The sequence below is a fragment of the Neofelis nebulosa genome, chromosome 5, assembly GCF_028018385.1.
Source record: "Neofelis nebulosa isolate mNeoNeb1 chromosome 5, mNeoNeb1.pri, whole genome shotgun sequence".
Taxonomy (NCBI): Eukaryota; Metazoa; Chordata; class Mammalia; order Carnivora; family Felidae; genus Neofelis; species Neofelis nebulosa.
In genome coordinates, this window is record NC_080786.1 from 153,085,874 (window position 1) to 153,111,750 (window position 25,877).

Genomic DNA, 25,877 nt, shown 5'->3' on the forward strand with positions numbered 1-25,877 from the left:
CAGGATACGGATGCTAAAGCAAACTAATTCTATACCTGGAACTCTAGTTGCTGTAAGGACTAAAAAGTGTTGGGAGCCATGCGGACACCTTCCAGAAAGGGCAAGGAAAGCTCCCTTTGAGGAGGTGTTGCTGTAGCTGAGAGCTACCAACTGGAGGGGCCCCACTGTCAAGAGGCAAGACTAAACGCTGTGGAGAAGCAACTCGCTCGGAGTGGCTGGGGATCCATCCCAGTTGTACCGAGTCACATGATGTTATGCCCACCGCTCTGCGTTTACCAGCTTAGGTGGGCTCACATCCTTTTTATTTCTGCCCGGGTCTCAGAGCTGCATTTGCAAATTTCAAATCCAGGAATGATCAGTGCACTTCTAGGGCAGAAGTACAGACATTCTCCACTTTTTGGAAGTTTGCGGGATGTCACCTCGCTTTTACAAAAGACCTGCCGGGTTTTGCTAGCCAAAAGGGGCACCTGGGTGGCTCAGTCATTAAGCCTCTGACTTCGGCTCAGGTCATGATCTCACGGTTCGGTTCGTGAGTTCGAGCCCCACATCGGGCTCTGTGCTGACAGCTCGGAGCCTGGAACCTGCTTCGGATTCTGTCCCCCTCTCTCGCTCTGCCCCTCCCCCGCTCATGCTCTCTCTCTCTCTCTCTCTCTCTCTCTCAAGAATAAACAAACACTAAGAAAGAAAGAAAGAAAAAGCCTGGAAAGCACAAACAGCGTTCGGTGTTGGCTCTGACAGCAACATTTTCCAGAGGCGCACTGCCCACCAAGCCCCCTCCCCCGCTGCCAGAGCTCTTGGAACTGTCCGAGCACCTACCTGGGCCTGACCTCCACTGACTCTGTGCATGTTAGCGTGTCCTAAGGTATCAGAGAAGCCTGACGGGTCATTTTTCAGGGTCTGCATATGACCCCAGTTTTTTCCCATAGAAGTTAATGGCATAGTTGCATCTCTGCTTCATGCTATTTGGGCTTAGGAAAGATTCCCAGGAGCGCCCTACTTGCCAGTGGTGGGAAAACCTGTATCTCAAACGCACCTAAAGTGCATCAGCCCCTGAATGCTAGGCCTCATCAGCTGGCCATCCGGTCTTGCAGCCATTAAGTCAAACTACTTAAAACCATTGAAAAGGCACACAAGTCTTGCGGGGGAGGGGGGGGGGGAGGTGAGTTTGCAGGACCGCACCGCAAGTTTCCAGACAGTCAGCAGTCGGTTAGAACAGGCTATAGATCACTGAAATTTCCCCCTTGACATCCGCATTCTCTCCCACTGGGTCCCTTTCACTACAAAAGCCGAGAAAACGAGGGCTCATTTCATTCTGTCGGCCATCACGCGATGCTATTATTCTATCGCAGTGAACCCTCCCAGCTTTTCCTTTATGAACGGAGAGGTTTGCCCTTCCGTCACCAAGGGCAAAGGAGTTGCAGGTGAAAACGGGCTTCTGTTGACTGACACGTTCATTAGTAGAGAATTGAGGAAAAGTCTTCTGCTCTCGAAAGGAAAGCCCTTCAGATTTGGCCCTAACTCTGTGACACTCATTTCAAAGATGTACTTGTGCTTTCTCCAAGACCCGTGACAGAGCTCCCCCGGAGCAGGTGAGGAGCTGCTATCCTAAAAGCAACCCCCCGCCCCCCAAGTGCAGCAGGCCCTTTGGCCAATTAGGTGCCGTATATACGTTTCCAGTGAAATCCTATTTCTAAAGGTAACACGTTTTGTTCAACGGAAGTCACCAGGCATTGCAAAAACGGCACTTCTTGAACAGCCTGAGCTCATCCCCGCGGCCTGTCGGGCAGCACTGCCTGGTGGGCTCTGGGCCCTCGCTCGCACAAGCGGCCTGAAGGGCAGGGCGTTTGCCCGGAAGGGCCTCTTCTTGGGAATGCTTGGTACGAACTACGGTCTGTGCAAAGCAACCCCCGATCCAAAATGAACCCTCGGCACATTATGTCAACGTCAGGCAAATACTAGAAGGCAAATTAACATGCTACAACAGACAAATGAGGCTTTTCTAAGTGTGTAACAAAATTAAGGTGAAATTCGACTCACAGTGGGGATGAGGACACACACCAGAGTCACTCAACCACATCCATTTGCGCGTTGAAACATTAAAAGCAGCCAACCAGATCAATCTCGACAACACGTCGATAGTATGGAGAAAATCCTATCGCAACTAAGAATTTCTTTGGGACACAAGGACTTCAGGTGCAGCAATGAATTCCTTTTTGATGTACTGATGGCAGCACCTGTATTGACCGTTTAGGAACCTGGTAAAATACTAACACGAACTCGTTTGAATAAGTGCTTATTTGTAATCCAAAATGAGGGAAAACAGTTAAGATTCTATTGAAGAAAGTCTGATCAGGCTTTTAAAAGTACTTTAAGAAAATCTGAACTTCCAATAAGTTAGTGCGTCAAGATGGGGGAGAAGAGAAGAGTCCGTGCTAGTGTAGACGGCCGCTCCAGCTTGATGGAGCCGTAGCTCTAGCCCCAGACCTAAAGCGGAAAGCTCACAGGGTGAAGATAAAAGCAATCTGAGGAACACAGAAGAGTGACAGTGTGGGAAATTGTTAAAAAATAATATGTACACATGAGTCGGGGTCAATTTTATTACTGAGAACTTGGCAAATTATAAAGTGCTTTACTCTCCTTGAGAAAACTACAAATCGTTTTTACAAATATACACAGGATAATTCAGGGTTAGAGAGAAGTCCAATCTAGAGGTCAGGGTACAAGCTTAAAGATTTTGGAGGCCACTACTCTAACAACACGTACGGGACAGTGTCACTTAATACTAACCAGTCAGTACGGTCCCCCAAGTCGAACTGTCCTAGACGGTCTTGGTGGGGCTTGGTGAGTCACGTGTCCTGGAGCAGTGGGAGCCTGAGGCACTGCTGCTTTCCTATAAATGACTCCCTATTGGGGGATGGCAAAAACCTCATTCGTGGAATGAAAACGTGCGTGCTACGTAGTAGCACTCCATCACAGTTCACCTGGGGGACCACTTTAATTCTAACGCCCAGATCACTGTATTCTAAGACGCTCTGTGGTGAATAGGAACTTGGATGCAGACATCCGTTTTGAGTCAAAGCAAGCATCTCTAAACCTCTATGTGTTAAGGACTAATCATATTCCAATTATGATACTTAATACAAAACTGTCTTCCTAAACCCAGAATAAACTTCACATCACTGCTATAGAAGCATGAAAAATTTTAATCTCATCGCATTTTAACTGCAGTATTAAAAACAAATCTGAGAATGGAAGATGATGAAAGACGTCTGAAAATGAAAATGTGCTAGCCTATTTTACATACTTTTGAAGTACTGAGGTCAGTGGCTGCTGTGGCGGGTTATCAATCCACAGAGGAGAAACCTTTTAGTTGCAAAACACAACCACCTCCCTCAAGCAAGGCTTTTGACAGAGTCAGTCTGAGATGCCCTTCCTTCACTGTCTGCCCTTCACTGATAATAAAATGATCAAAACTCAGGAAACAGACAGCATTTGTCACTGACAGTCATCCCTCCAAAAGCGTAAGTTTCCAAAAAGATCCCATACACGGGAAAGTCTCTGTAGAGGATGACTGTAGACTAACGTGTTCCCTGTAACTCCCAGAACGGAACACTTCTATCTTCCGGGTGAGCTGGTTAACACAGAGAAGTCAGCCTCTACACTGGGGCCACACGGGATCCTGAGCTTGCCAGAAATAATTCCCTAATCAAGAGTTGTTCTTCGCCAGCTTGGTCACTCTTACGGTTGAATAAATGCAGCACACTCCGTGACGGGCACCACAGAACTTGGTTTTGTTCTGCCTCTATGGCTGAGTAGCTCATCGCTATACAGCTCTCTCTTGTCTTTAGCAAACAGTTAACCGGTGACAGTCATTCTTACGATTCTCAAAAACTCGTGATGACTACTGCAAGTTTTTTTCTAAAAATCTGATAAAAGTTCTATCAAGTATGAGTTCAACGATCCTGTATCTATCTGTTTAGTAAACTTCTTTAGATAGCTCTCAGAGCATTTCGAACTGTTTGGCAGGAGAGGGTATCAGAAATAAACACTGGTGTTTGACTGTATTACTTCACCGAAGAGAAGCAGCAGGGCACAGACAATCCCACGCCAACCCCCTTTCAAGCCCGTCTCTAGTCTCCCTTCAGTCCTCCGGGCCCATCCAACACGGTGTGGCCCCGCGTTCTGCCTGCTTGAGAAACTAATCACAAATGGACAGTAAGCTGTTTGAGAAACAGTAAAGATAAGTTGCAAGGGAAATTGGCTGCCTCCTGCAGACCTTATGGAATGAATCAGCTAGAAGGCTTGAAGTAGTTTAAAAAAGGAAAGAAAAAACCTTTCACTTGTCAGTAGGATAACATTAAGTTTATTGTACGCTTTTAGTAACTAAAAAAATTAAACTGGTTCCTAGATACCAACCGAGAGTCAGGCATGGTAATGAGTTTATTTAGAAAGTTAAAGTTTTGAAAGATCTTGTGTGCGAGTGGAATTCTAAAGATCTGCCTTTTTGTCTGGCTCCAGTGACACGGTTAGAGTTTCATAGGTGAGCTGAATGTGTGCATATGGTCCAAGGACTAAGCGAGGATCAGCTCCTAGAAAATTACCTTCAATATATTAAAAATGAAAGATCATTTTCGACATTTAGCCACTGATCAAAAAGGGTAATAACTTCTAAACAACATCCCCGTAGGCCAGGCTGGCCGCTTGTGGTCCAGGCAAACTCTAGCTGGCCGTCTCGTTCCAGCTGGGTCAGTCAGAAGCCTCTTTAGGAGCCCAAATTCCCAACAGAGGTTTTAATAAATGATAAAACTTACCTTCAAATTACCTTAAAAACTAAAGTATGACCAGAAAGTATACGGAAACACTGACAATTAAATTCAGTGAAGCTATGAGTCCTGACAGACAGTCTACAGTTACTTACAGGCCGCCAAAGACAGAGAGCCTGCGGATCTGTAAGACCCCGATGTTATAACTGGCCCCAGCCAACCTCCCTACATCAGATCCACACAAGCAATCCTTGAGGAGACACCAAGAAAAGGTCTTCAGATTTTTCTACCAAATTAACAGTGTGTTAGGAACCAGCGTGGCAGATTATCAGAAAGTGGTAAAAATCTCTCAACTTTGAGAATTCCCACATACCCTTAAGGCAACATCTACAGTTTAAGAAAATAGCTACGAAAAACTCAAAACGTGAGAAAAGACAACACAGCCCTCGCCATTATAGTCTTTACACTTTAATCCTCTCCATTAATTCACAATTTTGAGCTACCAAAGTGGTATTAGCATGTGCTAATCTGGTTGGACTAGATTTTTCCACAACGTTCCATTTTCTCCCTGGCTTTGACAAATTATACTTGGGTTTGGTCTTTGTTCCCAAATACTAGGATCAAGACCGTCTTAAACAGCGAAGCTGCAAATTTCTTACGGTTTCTGCTTTATTATTTGCTGTTATCCACAGCGGGAGTTGAGAGATCGACTTAGGTAATAATGGAAAGTTCTTCCGCAGTGAAGGCGCTCTGGTGCATTCCATCATACCACGAGATAACTGAACTACAAGTTCCATACAGTGTAAGGTGCTGAAGTGTTTGTGGACAACTACAAGGTGCGTGAGAAAGTAAATACGCTGACTTAATATGGATAAAAAGGGTGGAGCTGATAGTTCAGCTATAAAGGGCAAGGCACACCCGACCTGTTCTAGCCATTTAAAAGTTACTCAAAAAAACCAATACAGTAGAGTAGGAAGGAAAACTAAAAATACCGTGAGCGCCTTGAACAACACTCTTGCATTCTACTGACACACAAACCTCATTGTTTTCAAGCGGCACGATCAAGTTCAATGTGCACTGACAAAAGAGATTAAAATCCTTTCAATTCGGGTTTTTTAAAGCACTACACTTTAGTTAATACATTCTGTGTTCTGGTTATTTTAAAAGGCTAGGAGAGGGACAGGGGATGTAGTAGGAACACTTCTAAGTAGGGAGGCTTCTAAGAATGTTTTACCTAAGATGTCATTAACCAATGGAGCATGAAGATTCAGTGACAGGTCTTATTATTTGGGGACAGTAATACTTTCAAGATGGCATTTCTTTTGGCTTCAGATCTCCTTTTCCATTTGCAATTCCAGGTTCTGAAGTGCCTTTTCCCCGAGCAGAAATTCTTCTCCCCATTTTCACATTATAAAATTAATTTGCTTTTTTAGGTACGACTCTTTACTACTTAGAAGAAACTCTTATGTTGTAACTGAGAAGCTGTGAATAAACGCTTTATCATTCTTTCCAAGCATTTCTAAATTGAGAAAGGATTTAATCAGAGATTTTCCCCTAAAATAAAAAAGGGAGAACGACCACCCTAAGAAGTATCTGAAAATGGGATACACTTTCCCTTTTATTCAGAAGTTACTACACATTGTCAGTATACCCTTTTAAAGTAAGTATGATACGAAAAAAATGCTTTTTAAACCTCAGCTATTTTTTAAATGTTTGACATCTTTTTTCCTTAATACTTTCGAAGGAATCAAAAATCAAGTCTGATAACCACAGACCTTTTTCCAACCATAAAGGAATAAAATCATAGGGCTTTGGACATACACGACCACAGTAGTTTCGTTCTGGTTTGTTTTCATGTACACCATCAAGTTACTTCAAGTGCAATGGAAAGCCAGATAGCACTTACTTCTGGATCAGTTCACATTCAATTTGCAACCTTTTGTCTTTTTCACAAGAAAATACAAACTGATCCCAAACACATTAAAGTACATCCGTGCATTAAATCCCTGCGCAATTCGCATAAAGTAGAAAAAAAGTCAAACATGTTCTAGTGCTCAATGTAAACATTTTGAACTATTAATTATTTATTAATTTTCCTTAAAGTACTTAGGAGTGTGTGTCACATATTCAAAGTTAACCTTAGGAATAGCACCATGACCAAAAAAACCCATAAAAATGATTCTCACTATAATCCCTTAGTTTTACTTCAGAACTGGAGAAGCTACCACTGTCAACCATGCCTTCAAAGTCACCAGGACAAATTCTTGGTTTTTTTTTTTCCCAGATGAAACCAAAACACTGCTTTCTATATACAAAGGTCTAACCATTTTGGACAGAAAGAAAAATCAGTAATTGGTTGACCAGCCAATCTATGACCAGTTAACTCAGGCCAAAAGATTAAGAATAGTTCTACCGATGAAGCCTAAATGATCAAAGTATCATCTTACAAAATAATTTATAGATTTAGAATGTATTCTATATTTTTATTTATGGATTTTTTTGGTACCTTTTTGCAGATGATGGTAAACATGGAGTTATAACCCTGAGAATAGATATAAAACAGAGAAGCTTAAGAAGAGTTTAAATAAATTAATGGAAATGACATCTATCACCATTTCTTAAAACTAGGGAAGTAAAGAACATTCCATTAATTTTTTCAGGTCAATAGTCAAGGACAATTCTCCTGAATCACTCTCTGTACTATACCCTCAACACAAGCTTTGAGAAGAAGAGCATCATAGTTTTGAAGCGGCGACAGCTCTCCAAACAACCAAAGGAGAGACAGGTATCCCACCTGTCTCGGTTGGTAATGTCCAAAACATCCTTCCCCTTACATCAGAATAGAAAGTACCTTCTACCATGTCAAATAGAATAGATGACTAAAAAGTAACAAACTTAAGAACATTCTCTAACATTGATACCAAAGTCTGATGCTTTTCCGTATCTGCCACCTTAAGCATACACAGGAGAAGAGGATTAATTTTGTCTGACACCAAACACAGGGCCAATAAATAACAGAGGTAGGAGTACTGCACCATACTCCTCAGCTACGAAATATGTAAACCATTGGAATCAAGTCCATCTTCAGGCACAAACAAGCTAGGAATGGCCACCTACACTCTACGGAGTAGCACAACCTATCAAGCAAAAATATTTGGCTCAAAAATAAGTGTACTATGGTATTTGATGATGTGATAGAAGTTTCACTTTGAATGGATTCCAAAAGTCTTCTCCCACAACACAAGACAGTTTCTTAAACTAGGGGTCACTAACAAAAGATGCACTGAGTTGCCCCCGCAAAGAATGTCGGGATTGCACATGGCAGCAGTAAGCTAAAACAGAGAGGTGGAGAATGACATTGAACTATTTCCCTATATAGATGAGATTTGCAATTGCACTCTTAACAAAACTGAACTCTACAATCTCAATGGAAATGGGGCGGGGGGGGGGGGGGGGGAATCTACGTATAATTTAAATACTCTCTTGGCCCTGTACACTCTATTAAAGAACACACTTTTCCTAAATCTAAGGCACACAAACTCCTCTATTTCACAGAGTAAGACTATGGAAGACCAAGATTTTGGTTAAATCCCTTACACAGAAATCAGGAGGTCTTGGAAAGACAAATTATATAGCATTCTGTTAGTGCACAATTTAAAAGAAAATGCCAGGGCTATGCTTGGGGCCTTCGAGGTTTAAAATATACAATCCAAACATCTTAAAAAATAATTTACCAGCACTTTATAAATTCAAGTTTATAAAATAAAAGTGATGACATTTTCCTTAAAAATAAAGAAAAAGAGAGAAAAGACCCAACAGCATTTGGAGAGAAACCATTTGAATGAAAATGACCAAATCTGGTATAATGCATTCTGCTCAAGTAGCCAGGGAAATAAAAGAAAAGGGGAAAAAAAAAAAAAAAAAGTGGTAGGTACCTCGCCTACTAATCATGGTCACACCTCCCATGATCGTTCCGTCAGTATGCACATAATATTTATGAAGAATCTGTAAACATAGGCCACGGGTGAAATTGTTCTACAACAACAGAACAGGGGTTAGAAACTACCACCTCTGGACGCACTCAGCAAATGACTGCATGACACTTGCTACCGTGAAAGTAATGCTTCTTGGTTTTGACAACCAGGATGTCTAGTGTTGAACATATTTCAAATCCTTGCTCTCTGTAGTTCAATACTGTCAAAGTAGATCTGCCCCCAAAATGAAGCATATTTTGGCACCTGTGCTGAACGCTGCTACAAAGGCAAGCAAGTGCAAATAAAAATAACAGTCATGATTTAGTCACATTCATAACTTTTCATAGAAAAATATAAATATATTCCCTGAATTGTAGGACAAAAAATAATTTCAACAGCCAGCTTTCACCACAAATCCCAGTCCATTTCCTCTTCGAATGAACTGGTTTTCTCTCAAGGTCATAAGGTGCAATCATCAAAATCTATCCCGTTCTCTAAGCTTCTGTCATCATCCCCATCGTGGTATCTCACGGTCCTTCTGCCCTGATTCCTCGTTTTTATTTTCGAGCGCCGAAGCCCTCTTTTCGACTTTGCATAGTCCAGATCTTCCCAGTCGTTATCGTCCACACTCAACCTGGGCCGTTTGCTCTGTCTCTGCCGCCGCGCGCTTCGGGACGCGGCGGCCGCACAGGCTTTACCTTTTCCGGCGGCCTTTGCTTTTCCCTTCGTTTTCCTCTTTTTGGTGTTGGCGTCGTCGGCACAGTCCCCGTCGGACTCGGTGGCGGAGGCCGGCTCGGACGCGGACCTGGGGCTGGGGGCGCGCGCGCCCCGGGCCGCCCCTCGCGCCGCGGTTCCCGGCGCCTCCCCCGGATCGGGGCGCAGCCTCTTGCGCCCGGCCTCGGCTTCCACCCCCGCCCCCGCCGCCGCCCCCCGCAGCGGCGCCTTCCCGTAGGTCCGGAGCCGCCGGCCGTTCCACCGGCGCAGCCCGTAACTCAGCTCCTCCTCGAAGCTGGGCTCCGCAGCCGCTTTCTGCTCCGAAGCGGCCTCCGCGGAAACCTTCTTCCTGCCCGTCTCGCCCCCTGGAATATGGCTTTTCGACTCTTCCCCTGAAGACCCGGCGGAGGAATGCCTGGCTTGGGGAGGCGCCCCGTCCGCCCTGGGGCCCCGGGCGCGCCTGCCCCCGCGCTCGGAACTGCGCGCACCTTCCGAGTCGGAGTGGCCCTCCGGACCCGCAGGGCCGCCTCCCGGCCCCCCTCCGCAAGCACACGGCTCGTCCGGCACTTCACAGCTTGCGGCTCCCTCCGAATCGCTCCCCATCTTCGGGGCCGAAGAGGCACAGGCGGCAGGGACGGGCTTCTTCCTCCCGTGTCGGCTTCTAGTGCACACGCTGCCCGAACTGCCGTCTTCCGCGTCGCTCATGAGCTTGATCTTACCGGCGGCGGTGCTGGCACTTTTTCGAGGAGTCCTGAGGGGTCGCGTTTTGGCTTTTGAGGACTTCTTCTTCACCTTGGAATTGCTGTCTGAGTCACTGGAGCAGACCCTTTTCCTGGAAACCTTTCTGCTTTGTCCATGGTCTTGTGATGGAGAATCTAAAAATTAAAAACGAGAAGTACTCCTTTAATCTCTACAAGTATGTGTAAAGGAACGAAATGCTCAACATTTTAAACAACAAGTCCAGAATTCCTAACTCGGAAGGAGGACGGCAGTGAATGCGCAGGGCTCTCACGTTTAGAGCAGGGACCTGGGTCCAGCCTCAGCACTGGCACCAGCAGAACACATTCCCATCAGTGACCACCACACCGCCACCCCGCAATCGACATACACCAACAGCAGACACTAAAATAGTTTCTTTACATGAGCTCAGACTAAACTCTACCAGCGCACTAAGGTATGCAAACCCATCACCGACTCTCAGCCTCTGAAACTTTTTCCACTTCACAAGTTCCAATCACACCAAATACCTTTCATCTTTTTTTTTTTTTAATTTTTTTTTTTCAACGTTTTTTATTTATTTTTGGGACAGAGAGAGACAGAGCATGAACGGGGGAGGGGCAGAGAGAGAGGGAGACACAGAATCGGAAATAGGCTCCAGGCTCCGAGCCATCAGCCCAGAGCCTGACGCGGGGCTCGAACTCTCGGACCGCGAGATGGTGACCTGGCTGAAGTCGGAGGCTTAACCGACTGCGCCACCCAGGCGCCCCCAAATACCTTTCATCTTAGCTTTGGCTGCCTCCCGTTCAATGTTTCATCAATCCCCACTTACCAAGAGCACAATTTTACATCAGCGAGTGATTTTCACCTCTCCCGGCTACAGAGTTGCCCTGAGTAAAATGGGCAACAGCACTACATAGCTCATAAAAGACACAGGGACTGAACTAGTTAACAAACGTCCAGCAGAGAGACCAATCTCCTGATCCGAAGAAAGGCCGGGCTGCTGCGGCTGTTCTTACTTCCACATCGCTTCCAAACAAATAGCCCGGCCCTCTCTTCTCACCTTCTGAAACGGGCAACGCCACAGCTTGTAAATGTGCTGCCTCTGCTTTTCCAATACCCATGGCCAACACAAGCAGTGAAATCTTTACTCTGAAACAGCTGTGAAGGCCAAGGCCGCCTGCTACGTGAACTAAACGTGCTGGACAAGCAGTTGTGCATGCACACAGGACATAGGGGTGCAGGGAAAAGGCTGCTGGAGAATGCCTGGGGCAGACACAAAACAACTGGCAAAGGGAAGTTTCATGGGAAACAGACACAACGTGTGCTATAGGAGAGAAGGGCAGTGAGGGCACACCAAGGAGCCATGTTTTGAATTACCTCTCACAAAACTGTTGGGTTTTTCTTTTGTCTTGTCATCATCTGAATCCAAATCGGTCTCAGATACATGATCTGAGAAACACTGGGACCCGGCAATTGGTTCACGCTTCAAACCCCCTCTGATCGGGTTCGTGTCCATTTCATGACATCGGCCATCTTCTCGATCTCGCTCTTCGGATTCAGAGTCCTCAGAATCACTGAAGATCTTTGCTTTTTTAAGGAAAGTAAGATTCTTGCGACCTGTGTTGTACTTTCTACCAGCATACTTTCCCGGTTCGGAATCTGCTTCTTCCTCTTCCTCGGAGATGCTTTTTGCCCTAAGTTTCTGCCCAGAGGTTGACGGACCAGCAGTTCTGTTCTGTACATTATCTGAATCGTGACTTTGAGAGTCTTCCTCAGAAGACTCTATCTTAAGAAATTTTGTTTTAGAAGTTGCCAGAGTATGAGACTTATAACCATTGGCCTGCCAATTTTTTCGGGCTACTCGTAAGTCACTTTCTGACTCTGAATCCCCATTTTCAGATTCATTCACAGTATTCTGGGCAGCATGAGAATTGGACAGTGGTGATGGTCGATTGTGATCTTTTAGCTCCTCTTCTTCAATTTCTGACTTTAAGCTCTGATCATCTTCAGAATTGTGTAATAACTTTTTTCTAGCCACAGCAGAAGCATTACGGTGAGGCAGCTTCCGGCCAGAACAGACACTTTCAGAGCTAGAGTTCTCCTCGACGTCGCTCATCAGCTTGATCTTATTGGCAGCCACAGCAGCACACTTTCGTAGCACTTTCCGGTTATTTCCAGCCCTGGCTTTTAGGCTCTCACCAGCCTCCACCGAATTATTATCAGAGTCACTTAAATAGACTCTCTTTCGAGTGGCTTTTCTGCCACATCCATTTTCTAAAGAAACTGGACCTAGAAATAAAGTGGCAATAAGATTAGAAAGGTCTTCCTTATTTCAACATTTTGCAATGAATTTATTATTTTAGAACTGGTGTTCCCTATTTTTTAATGCCAAAACAGGTTTCCTTTCTAAATCTAAAAAGTCCTAAATCTGGAACAGAACAGAGAGCCCAGAAATAAACCCATGCACATATGGCCAATTAATTTACAACAAAAGAGGTAAGAATATACAATGGGGGAAAGGACAGTCTCTTCAACAGTGTTGGGAAAACTGGACAGCCACATGCAAAAGAATAAAGCGACATTACTATGTCACACCATACACAAAAATTAACACAAAATGGATCAAAGACTTCAACGTAAGACCTGAAACATAAACCTCCTAGAAGAAAACACAGGCCTGGTAAATAAGCTCCTTGACATTGATCTTGCCAATGGTTTTTTTGGATCGGACACAAAAATTAGAGGCAACAAAACCAAAAATAAACAAGTGGGACTACATCAAACTAAAAGCTTCCGCAAGGCAAAAGAAATCATCAATAAGATAAAAAGGCAACTTACTGATATGTGCAAATCATGTGATTAGGGGTTAATTATCCAAAATACTTATTTTTTAGATGTTCATATATGTGTGTGTACACACACACACACATTTTTGAGAGAAAGACAGAGCATGAGCAGAGAGAGAGGGAGACACAGAATCTGAAGCAGGCTCCAGGCTCTGAGTGTGGAGCCCAACAAGGGACCCAAACCCACGAACCTGTGAGATCATGACCTGGAGCCAAAGTCGAATGCCTGACCAACTGAGCCATCCAGGTACCTCAAAATACCCAAACTATTTAAAGAACTCATACAATAGCAAAAAACAATCGATTAAAAAGTGGAAAGAGGCTCTGAGTAGACATTTTTTAAAATACAGCATACAAATGGTCAACAGGAACATGGAAAGATGTTCAGTATCACCATTCAGGCACTGTCAATGCAGCACCTGATGCAGGGCTGGAACTTACAGACCGCAAGATCATGACCAGAGCTGAAGAGTCGGACGCTTAACAGACTGAGCCACCCAAGCACCCCACTCAAGCACTAATTTAAAAGGATATATGCACCCCAATTTCACTGCAGTGGCATCTACAAAAGCCAAGACAAGGAAACGACCTAAGCACCCATTAATGGATGAACAGAAAAGAAGATGTGGTTTATCTATACAATGGAATGTTATTCAGTCATAAAAAGGAGTGGAATCCTGCCGTCTGTAACAACATACATGGACCTTGAAGGTGTAAACGCTCAGCAAAATAAGTCAACAGAGAAAGATGGATACTGTATGATTTTACTTCTATGTGTAATCTACAAACCAAAAAACCAAGCTCACTGATACAGAGAACAGACTGGTGGGGGGAAGGGAGGTCAAAAGGTACAAACTTCCAGCTATAAGTCATAGGGATGTAATGTACAACATGATGCCCGTAGTTAATAATATTCTGTTGCATATTTGAAAGTTGCTAAGAGTAAATCTTAAGTCCTCATTACGAGAAATAAACATTTTTATAACTATGTATAGTGACTGACAGTAACTATACTTATTGTGACCATTTTGTAGTGTATACAAATATTAAATTATCATGTTCTACACCTAAAATATGTTATATGTCAATTATATACCAATTTTCAAAAAATCTAAAGAAGACATTTAATCATATGTAGATGCCTTAAAACAATAAGTCATTCCACGCTTAGCTTATGGATTCTCTTGATAAACATTCCTCCAAAGTACCAACCACTGAGTCTCTTACCAGTTTTTCTTTGAGCAGCTCTGGTTCTGGTCACCCGGAGATTACTGCTTCTGGCCAGCCCACTACGTAAGGAAGATTCCCGAGGTCTTGAACTCTCTTTGCTTTCCTCTGAACTATTTGAAGCTGAAGATGAAGAGGTATCTAAGGAATCTTCCACTTCACTTTCTAAGAAAAATAAAGCATCAACAGTTCATCACATACATTCTATCTTCGCACACACAAGCAGTCCTATTTCATAACAACAAGCTAAAAGCAGATTCTCAAGATACTCAAGAGAGATTATAATTGTAAAAACTGTTTCAAAGAACAGCTCATAGGGACGCCTAGGTGGCTCAGTTGGTTAAGGTCCAACTCTTGATCTCGGCTCAGGTCATGATCTCACAGTTCATGAGTTCAAGCCCTACATCAGGCTTTGTGCTGACATCACAGATGCTGCTTGGGATTCTGTCTCTCCCTCTCTCTGCCCCTTCCCTACAGTCTCTCCCCCTCTCTCAAAAGTAAATAAACTAAAAAAAAAAAAACAAAAAAAAAAAACCAGCCCATAAATGTTTGGTATTAAAAGGTACATAGACAGCATTCCAAATCGTTTGTTCTATTATTTCTTTTTTTGTTTGTTTTTAGTTTTTTTTAATGTTTATTTATTTTTGAGAGAGACAGAGACAGAATGCGAGTGGGTTAGGGGCAGAGAGAGAGGGAGACACAGAAGCAGAAGCAGGCTCCAGGCTCTGAGCTATCAGCACAGAGCCCGACGCGGGGCTCGAACTCACGAACTGCGAGATCATGACCTGAGCCGAAGTCGGATGCTCAACTGACTGAGCCACCCAGGCGCCCCTATTATTTCTGAAAGTAACATATTAATCCTGGGTTGGATTCAGAAAATACAGTTTGTATATCTGATAAACAAATTTGCATCTAAGAATGTAATCAGCCCCCCTCCACTTCCTGCTGTCCTACGAAACATGTACTTCCTGTAGGTCCTGTAGGAAGAACGGCCACTTTAAGTCCCGCATGTCAGGGGACAGACTTTCAAGCCTTTCGCAGGTAAGCCCCATAACCGCGTAGCGATACCACATGCTTTCAGCTCAAGAAGGGTCATTTTTACACGTGCCACCATAAAGGGGGGAGGGAGGTAGATGAAACAAGATAAACAATTTAAACAGTACAGGTCATTCCTTCCTACCACTCCACTGAATGACTGCATGCTCCAGTGTAAGGCACCGCACAGGACACCCAAGTGTCCCATTCCTTTGTCCCCTCCGTTCTTACATACATGTCACAGAATGAAAGCTTCATGGAAATGAGTGGGAGCAGGTTGCCAAAAGTCAAAATTTTGCTCCACAATACGACCCAACTCCGCGTTAAAGACGGTGGCTGCGATAGAAGGACGCCAGTCCCCAGGCTGTGTCTCTTCCTCTGAAACTGCTCTGCTGGTTTGCCACGGACTACTCCTGTTCTATTCCACTCCACTCCCCAGCACGCCGACTCACTTTCCAGACTCTCCCTCTTCCCTGCGTACAACTGCCGAATGGACTAATGTTCCTGAAACAATTCATCATGTGATTTCCTTACTCATCGAGAGACCCAACTAGGTAATCCAAACACTTCTGCAAGGCTTGCCAGTCTGTCTAATATGTGGCTGCTTTCTACCCCTTTGATCCTCTTATTTTACATTATAGTAGTAATTACCACACTACCATTGCAAGCTGCCAAAACCACTCATGGCAACCGGGAAGCGTTCGCATACCACAGCCTCACTCCCACGATGCTAACAAAGGGTGAGGATCCGCAGTAGTTGTATTACCAAAGAGCAAGAACATAAACGGTATAGAATTTACTAGGCCTTCCATGTAAACACACATGATTACCATGTCTTTTTTTTTTTTAATTTAAAGAAAAACCACCGGAAGTATACTTGGCACACAAAGTATGATATTTGGGGCGCCTGGGTGGCTCAGTCGGTTAAGCGTCCGACTTCGGCTTAGGACACGATCTCACGGTTTGCGAGTTCGAGCCCCGCATCGGGCTCTGCGCTAACAGCTCGGAGCCTGGAGCCTGCTTCGGATTCTGTGTCTCCTTGTCTCTCCGCCCCTCCCAAACTTGTGCTCTATGTCTCTCAATAAATAAATGTAAAAAAAAAAAAAAAAAAAAAATTCAAAGTATGGTATTTGTATCCCATTTTTTACGATTTAGAAGATTCAAATTTGCATAGAATATGGCTGCACCATTTGCAAAGAACAGCACTTATCAAACATATTTTAACCGTTCCCCATTTGTTACTTTTGACTCTTCCACTGAATTGTAGGTTTCGTATATGTCAAGGCCAGTCTTCTTCATTCTCTCCTCTGAACCTGGAGTAACTAGCCGTGCTGCCGTGCTACTTGAGTGCTAGACAATTAAAGAATGATGTTCACGTCTTACCAGATAACGTGGAGCCATTTTTCAGAGTGACAGTCCTAAGTCTTCTCATTCTTTCCGACGATCCTGCCGAATCTGAGGAGTCCCCAGAAGTCACGCCCGAAGAGACACTAGCACCTGTCTTACGGCCTGCAGAATAGGCACCCCTACTGGAGGGAGAGTGGGCAGGAGAACCCACCAATTCAGGAATTACTTTTGTCTGAGATTTTAACCGCTTCTGTTTGATATTTCTGGTCAAAGATATGAACAAAGGAAACAAAATTTAATTAAACAGGGAATGCCTGAATAAAAGTGTATAACTACTTAACCTGAGAAAAATTTTATGATCAAAACATTGAAATATTCATTGTTAACATCTTATTCTGACGTGGATTACTATGGATATCCTTACTCTAAGTTTGACATCATTTTGTTCCAAACTGAAGTAACAAACAAATGACCCAAGTTACAGAGTAGAAAATCATACTGAATACCTTAAATTCTTTGGATTAAATGCTAAGAGGAGCCAACATTTATGTAATACACGCATTCGTTCATATTACAAATCTGAGTCTCAATAAGAAACAACTTTCTCTCTGGTCTATTTACATATGTAGACATATACGTGTAATAGTATATAAAAGGAGAAATCAACAAAATCTAACCAGAAAGAACAGAGGCCAAAAAAAAGATCAGAACAAGCTAGTTTTTTCTAAGACCAATCTGTTTACTTCTAAGTACCAGTTCACTGTGTTTGACCCCTGAGCCATGGATTATCAAGAAAAAGAGTGGAAGTTTAGGACAAGACAGGCTTTTGTTTTAAATTACAGATCTGGGTGATATTCATGTTGAGTAATCCTATTTTCCTTTAAAACAAAAAGATAAAAGAGCTTTGTATTTAAGGCACCTGAGCTTAAAGATAACCACAAGGTTCTTTAAAGCAGTAATTGTTTATCATAATCAAGAAATTTCAAGCTTTTTTACAGCAAAATGTTAACTTCTAGAAATAAGTCAGTCCGAAAAATACAGATGTCATGTTTTCACTCATATGTGGAATTTGAGAAACTTAACAGAAGACTATAGGGGAAGGGAAGGAAAAATAAGTTACAAACAGAGAGGAGGCAAACCATAAGAGACTCTTAAATACAGAGAACAGACTGAGGGTTGCTGAGGTGGGGGGATGGAGGGAGAGCAGGAAAACGGGAGATGGCACTGAGGAGGGCACTTGTTGGGATAAGCACTGGGTGTTGTATGTAAGTGATGAACCACAGGAACCTACTCCCAAAGCTAAGACCATGCTGTATACACTGTAAGTTAGCTAACTTGACAATAGATTAAAACGTAAAAAATAAGAGGCGCCTGGGTGGCTCAGTCAGTCGAGCGTCTGACTTCGGCTCAGGTCATGATCTCGGGGTCTTTGAGTTTGAGCCCCGCATCGGGCTCTGTGCTGACAGCTCAGAGCCGGGAGCCTGCTTCGGATTCTGTGTCTCCCTCTCTCTCTCTGCCCCTCCCCCGCTCATGCTCTGTCTCTCTCTCTCTCAAAAATAAACATTAAAAAAAAATTTTTTTAATAATAAAAAAATAAAATAAAAAGTAAAGACTAAAACAAAAAACTCAAAACATTAATTTCTATTAATGTCAACTGGAAGGCAGACCAATAAATACAAAAGAAAACAATTACATGCTTATACTCATCATAAACTTCCTTTTAAACAGAAGACAAAATGATAAATATCTCAGGAGTAAAACTGTCCCCTTTTTTTATCCTATGTCCTTCTTAACTGTTAAACTCTTTATTGTTCAAAGAGAAAGAGCTTTTTTTTTTTTTTTAAATAATTAAACAAAAAAATTAAAAACTCCTAAAATAACAGAAAAACCCAAACTGGGGGACATTTTAGAAAATAAATGACCCATACTCTCCAAAAATGTCAATTAAGAAGACAAAGGTAGAAAATAAAATTCCTGATTAAAACAGACTAAAGAGGAGTGCTTGGGTAGCTCAATCAATTAAGGTGACCTACTCTTGATTTCAGCTCAGGTCATGATCCCACGGTTTGTGAGTTCAAGCCCCACTGTCAGGCTCTAGGTTCACAGCACAGAGCCTGCTTGGGATTCTCTTCCTCCCCCCCTCTCTCTCTCTGCCCCTCCCCCCGCTCAGTTGTCAGTCAATCAATCAATATTAAAAAAAAAACAAAACAGAGACACCTGGGTGGCTCAACTGGTTAAGTGCCTAGCTCTGGATTTAGGCTCAGGTCATGATCTCACAGTTCTTGAGTTTGAGCACAGAGCCTGCTTGAGATTCTCTCTCTCCCCCTTTCTCTCTGTCCCTCCCCCACTTGTGCACATGCAAGCACTCTCTTCTCAAAATAAACTTAAAGTATAATAATAATGATGATAATGATGATGATGATGATGATGAAACAGACTAAAAAGGAGGGCTTGGCTGGCTCAGTCAGTAGAGCATGTGACTTGATCTCAGGGTCATGAGTTTGAGCCCTATGCTGGGCACAGAGATTACTTAAAAACTAAATAAAAATAAAAAATAAGGGGCGCCTGGGTGGCGCAGTCGGTTAAGCGTCCGACTTCAGCCAGGTCACGATCTCGCGGTCCGTGAGTTCGAGCCCCGCGTCAGGCTCTGGGCTGATGGCTCAGAGCCTGGAGCCTGTTTCCGATTCTGTGTCTCCCTCTCTCTCTGCCCCTCCCCCGTTCATGCTCTGTCTCTCTCTGTCCCAAAAAAAAAAAAAAAAAAAAAAGTTGGAAAAAAAAAATAAATTTAAAAAAAAATAAAAAATAAGATTGGCTGATGATTAAATGAGCTAATGTTTAAAAAAAAAACAAAACAAACAAACCCAAAAACACAGACTGAAGAGACCATGAACTATACGCAATGCAACACAAGATCCTCACTTGGGTCTAGACTAGAAAAAAAAATTTGTCCTAAGGACATTATTAGGTCAACTGTAGAAATACAATAAGATGTGGTTAGAACCTTATTTTTAGCAAATCCACACCAAATATTTAGGGGTAAAGGAGCAAGGTGTCAGATATATTCTTTTGAATGATTGAGAAGAAAAACACACAACAAAAAGATAAAGCAACAATAAAGCATATGTGACATACTATCAAAAATTGGTGAGTCCAGGTAAAGTATAAAGGAGTTCTTTGAATTATTCTTCAACTTCTCTGTAATTCTGAAATTATTTCAAAATTAAAAGTTCAAAAAAAAAAAAAAAGAGGCAGGGAGGACTCACATAGTACCTCGTAACGTATGCCCCCCCAAATTATGGACTGTAAAGCAGCTGAACGGGCTGAACTCATTTCCCTAAGGCTAAGGAGCACGTCTGCCCGGTTCAGTGCAGTTCTGCTGTTCCAAACACTGGGGCAGGGATGCAAGGAGGACTCTGGCAAATCCTCTCACCCAAAACGCAAAGATAAAACTGGCAAAATCATCCAAAACAATCATTTCGCAACTCTGGAAAGTAATCAAAGGCCTTTATTAAAAAAGGCCTTTATTAAAAAAGCCTTTATTCTAGAAAACCTTCTGAATCTAAGAAAAAACTTTACTGGAGTTTTGGTATTTTAACTCGGGGCTCCTCCCAGTCACACACACCCCAATTCTGTGGCACAGCCTTGAGGACCAGGATGAGGAGGCGGAAGGAGCTGGCCTGACTTGAGAGCTTCACCAAACAGCACTAAACTCACTGCTGGAAATCCAGCCAGGCCGACCGAGTAGCAGCCCAAGTCTGTGAAACTGGTCAGAGCAACAGAGTTCAGCCACAAAATTTTTTTTTTTTTTTTCAACGGTTTTATTTTATTTTATTTTTGGGACAGAGAGACATAGCATGAACGGGGGAGGGGCAGAGAGAGAGGGAGACACAGAATCGGAAACAGGCTCCAGGCTCTGAGCCATCAGCCCAGAGCCTGACGCGGGGCTCGAACTCACGGACCACGAGATCGTGACCTGGCTGAAGTCGGACGCTTAACCGACTGCGCCACCCAGGCGCCCCAGCCACAAAATTTAAAGGAGAGCTACAGAATGAGACAGTCACGGGAGTCTTTGAAAAGCTCCAAAATCGTCCTGGGGATGTGGAAGCTTCCACAAATACTCAAGAAAGACTGGGGAGAGCCCTGTTATCCAGTCGTCCCTGGATTACCTTGAGACTCTCATGCCTGGAAAAATATAGGCAGAAAGTGAACTTGGCCTCACTTCACACAAAGGCCTCCTTCAGAAAAGGGTGGAGGGCTTACTTGATGGGTTTAAGCACAAATTCTGACCACTGCGCTGTGGTAAGTCAGGGAAGACACCCAGGAACACAGGCCCCCCAATTTTTTTTTTATTTATTTTTTTTTTTTTCATTTTTAAGGGGCACCTGGGTGGCTCAGTTGGTTGAGCATCCGACTCTTGATTTCAGTTCAGGTACATGATCCCAGGGTCTTGGGATCAAGCCCCGTGTCAGGCTCCACAATGAGTGTGGAACCTGCTTAAGATTCTTTGTCTCTCTCTCTCAGAAAAAATAAAATAAAATAAATTTTTAAAAAGCAGATTTCAGCGGCTTACCACTGCGGGAAAGACAAACTACAGAACTGGTCTAAGGTAACTCACTAAACAAAACCAGCAACAAGTATCATCACAGAGGGACAAGAATCAGAGTCTAGAGTTTCTACAATATGTTAACAAACAGTGACAAGAAAACCAGATTACTAAGTTTGTCCCACTTCCAACAAAACAGTACAAGACATACCAAGAATCAAGGAAGTTTGCCCATACACAGGCAAAAATGCACTCAATGGAAACTGTCTCTGAAAGGACCCAGATGCTGAGCTAAATCCACCATTATAAACACATTTGAAGAACCAAATAAAATCATGTTTACAGAATTAAAGAAAAGCACGAGGACAGAAAATATCGGTAGAGACACAGAAATTATAAAAAACCAACCAGAGACTCTGGAGTTGGAAAGCACAGTAACTGACATAAACATTCACAAGATAGGCCCAACAGTAGATGTGAGCTGGTATGAGCTGATATAAGAATCAGTGAACTTGGTAGGTCAATAAATTATTATCCCATCTGAAGAACAGAAAGAAAAGGGGGAAAAATGAAGAGAGCCTCAGAGGCCTGTGGGAGACCATCCATCATATCAACATATGTATAATGGCAGCCCACAAATGAGAGGAAAGGGGCAGAGAAAAATTGAGTAATGGCTGGAAACCACCCAGATTTTAAGAAAAACAGTCTTCTACAAAGCTGGAAAAATTCCTACACACATCAAAGTCAGCTGCAAAATGCAGACAGAGAACTGTGAGAGCAGCAAGAGAAAAACCATTCCACATGGACGAGGGAGGGAACCTCAGCGGCACTGAGAGCTGACTTCTCATCAGAAACAACAGAGTTCGGCAGGCAGTGGGAGAGACGCTGGGAGGAAAACAAAACACGGTCAACTAAGAATTCTATATCCAGCAAAATTAGTCCAAAAGGAAAACTGTCAGAATTAACTGCTAGCACATCTGCCTTACAAGAAACACAAAAGGATCTCAAGCTGACAAGAAAGGACACCAGAGGGTAACTCAAACCCACACAAAGAAATAAGAACCACTGGGAAAGGTAATTTACATAGGTAAATATAAATAACAGTGTCAGTGACGTTTTTATTCTTTCCTTAACCGATTTGAAAGAAAAGTAGATAAAACAAAGATGTAATCTGACGACAAGAGCACAAAATGGAAGGGAGGGAGCTAAACGAGAACAAGCTTATGAGATTTAAATACTATTGATCTGAAGGAGATGGTTCTGAACAGAGATGCAGAGCACAGTCCCCAAAACATGCACGAAGACACCCATCACGGACACGGCGCTTGTTCAAGACAAGCCTGGACACAGACGACACAGGACAGACTCCACTTTCGTGCTGCAACACTGTGAGATGCCTGGAAACCTGACAGTAACATAGGCTACACAAAGATGACAGAATACAAATTAATATCAAATTCCTGACGGAGAATAAGCCCTGCATTTTATATGTCTTCTTCATAACTAATCCTCAGAAACAATAGGGCACATCGTGCCTAATCGCTATTTCTCTTAACACAATCAAATGCTCGACACCCAAAGCAATCACTTTACTCTCTGCATTATAAAAAAAAAAAAAAAAGTTCTTATGTAAATACATAAATGATACTTTAATCCTTAGTAAAATTTTAAAAATCGATAATTTTCCTTAAATGCTTAAAAATTTACCTAATTACAAATTATACAATAGCTCTATATGCACACAGTATTTTCAAGCCATTAAAAAAAAAACAACTTTCGGAATATACTATACTCCTAATCATTGTAGAATAATAAAATTAAAGAAGTATCACAACCTGAAACTTTTTAAATTGCATACAAAGCCTGAAATAACCAATCACCTGATACTTCTGTTAGCCTGACTGACACGGTTACAATTTTGCCGTCTCTTGAACCTCTGGCTTCTTCGAAGTTTTTCATTGAATTTTTGACCAATTTTAAAATCAGAGGAGATTTTCTTCATTTTTTCTTCAAATAAGGCAGACAATCTCAAGGTCATACTGTAAATCTGCAAGAATATGAAAGCAAAACTAGAACTACAAAATATCTTGAAAAATACTTTCACAAAAAAGAGTATAATTGCAACCTATTACATCACTGTTATAGACAACAGCTGTTACTTATTTCATCCATCCCACCCTTCCTTCAATGACATCTGCCAGAAACACGCAGTACCGAACATATAACTCTCAGATGAAAGAAAGTATTAAAGCAATTGTCTAGAATCCAGGACTTACTACAGTCTATAGGTCAATGGTTCTCAACCAGCTGTTCTCATTTTCACATTTACATATACAAATCCTAAAGATGTCCCCTTCTCCTAGTTAGATGTGGAGCTGGCTAGTTTTAGGATTGCCGTCTAGGCAGCAAGAGAGCAGTGTGTCCTTGGGGCAAGGAGACAAAGACACCTTCACCCCAGTCTCCAACTTGCAATCTGACCTCCAGTAAGGCCACTTAGATCTAAGCATGGATTACAGACCAAAGCCTATCTTGCCACAGGAGAAGAAAACAGGCCCCAGAACTGTAACAGATATGAAAGATGGTGTTTTAACAGCTTTGATAATTAAATAATATCAAATCTGTCAAAGAGCTGCAATATGATATTCAGTGCTCCTATAAATAACTTTGGTACAGCTATGTATTTACAGGAAGTACTCTTTACTCATTCACAATCATTCCTGAAAAGGAACGTTCAATCACTCTGATGCACCAGGCAGCGGGGTGGAGAGACTTTAACATTAGAGAATCTTCAGAAAAAAGTGTGTGAGGAGCGCCTGGGTGGCTGAGTCAGTTAAGCATCCAACTGCGTTTCGGCTCAGTTTATGAGTTCCCCATTCATGAACTTGATCCCTGCATCCAGCTCTGCACTGACACTGCAGGGCCTGCTTGGGAGTCTCTCTCTCAAAATAAATAAATAAACATTTAAAAAAATGTATTTTTTTAGGTATGTGAGCTATAGCAATTTCTTATACGCTTTATAAATATGTATGCACACACACATATATATACACAATACATGTGAAATTCAAAATGCCACTTCATCTGAAACAATCATTGACATTTCCAGTATTTTGTGTATACCTTACTCTTTCCCTTCAAATGTGAATTCTAACATTAGTCACCAATTTTAACAAGTGGCTTTATTTCCTTAATCATATTGTTTAAAATCTGATTCTCTTAAGAATCACTTTCATATTATTTTATGTCTTCTCGTTGGGTTTTATATAAAATTCAGTTAATACACTTGAGTTGAACATAAACACTGAACAAAAATGGGTGCTAAAATTAGCTATTCAAAATGAAAAAAGGCATGTATGAAAAAACCCCACAGTTAACATCATACACAATGGTGAAATACGGAAAATCTTCCCCCTGCGATCAGGAAAGAGACAAGGTTGCCTGCTTCCACCACTGCTATTCAATACTGTACTTTAAATCCCAGCCAGAACAATTAGACAAAAAAAAAAAAAAAAAAAGACCAAAAGACAGAAAGACAGACAGACAGAAAGAAAGAATATAAAGACAAAGCAAGAAAGATCATTCAGATTGTGAAGTTAGAAGTGAAACCACCGCTATTAGCAGATGGCGTGATCCATATTCATGGCAGCATTATTCGTAAGAGCCAAAAAACAGAAACAATTCAACTGTCCATCAAGACATGAATGGATAAACAAAATATTATATACCCATACAATGTAATATCATTCAGGCATAAAAAGGAATAAAGCTCTCATGCATGTTATAACACGGATGAACCTTTCAGAAATTCTGCTAAGTGAAAGGAGCCAGACACGAAAGGGCAAATGTTGTATGATCCCATGTATGAAATATCTAGAACAGACAAATGCATCCAGACAAAGTAGATGAGACATTTACCAAGGGCTAAGTGGGGAGTGAATGTAGAGTTACTCCTTCATGTTAGAGTTTCTGTTTGGGGTGATGAAAGAGTTTTAGGAAAATCAGTGATTGTTGAGCATTGTGAATATAATTAATGTCAATGAATCATACCCTTAAAAATGGTTAAAATAATAAAGCTTATGTTACATATATTTAACCGCAATTTTGAAACTCTGATAATATATAAAAATCCAATAAGTTGTACAGTTGATGATATATCTATCCTCAGATAGTATGTTACATAAAAGGCGAGGGAAAGCATGAATGAAATTTCTCTCCGGGAAGAAAGTCTCAATAACAGTGAATACGGACAATAGCATCAACTTGGAAAAATGTTGGACCGGATGCTAAACTGATTTAAAGTGATGTGAAATCTGCACATTGAATCCAAGGAAGCAGTTCTCAGATTGAGAAATAATTAACACAGGAGAGTCTGGGGATAATAAAGAGAAAGTGAAATTAAGGCAAAATGGTTACTTAGCAGCGATAGTTGCTGATCATAGACAAAGTGCTATAATATTAAGCAAGTGCTTTCTTTAGAGTCTTCTCAAATCATCCCTCTTTGTTAAACTACCAGCACACTGGCTACAAGGGTTTGTGATTATTCGTGAGAATTCACTGAGAGACTTATGTACACCTTTGTCTGTTCACTGCGCTTCAACAAGTTATGAGAAGTTATCCAACATGTAACATTTTAACACAACTTTAGGGGTATACTCTCCACCTGTGTTCTCCAATAATCAGATGGCTCATGTGTCTCCTCTTTGGGTTG

The 25,877-nt window shown here is 42.2% G+C and overlaps 1 protein-coding gene across 1 annotated transcript in view; it reads right to left on the reverse strand.

Annotated features, from left to right (window-relative positions):
• Nucleotides 1-2,581: 2,581 nt before the first annotated feature.
• Nucleotides 2,582-25,877, reverse strand: part of BRWD1 (bromodomain and WD repeat domain containing 1) — a 127,657-nt gene continuing 104,361 nt past the window's right edge. The window contains exons 37-41 of the mRNA XM_058732021.1: nt 23,050-23,216; nt 16,663-16,889; nt 14,245-14,409; nt 11,549-12,460; nt 2,582-10,326 (exon numbers count right to left, since the gene is read on the reverse strand). Of these exons, the coding sequence (XP_058588004.1) occupies nt 9,197-10,326; nt 11,549-12,460; nt 14,245-14,409; nt 16,663-16,889; nt 23,050-23,216 (2,601 nt within the window). The 3' untranslated portion in view covers nt 2,582-9,196. The remainder of the gene's footprint in view (nt 10,327-11,548; nt 12,461-14,244; nt 14,410-16,662; nt 16,890-23,049; nt 23,217-25,877) is intronic.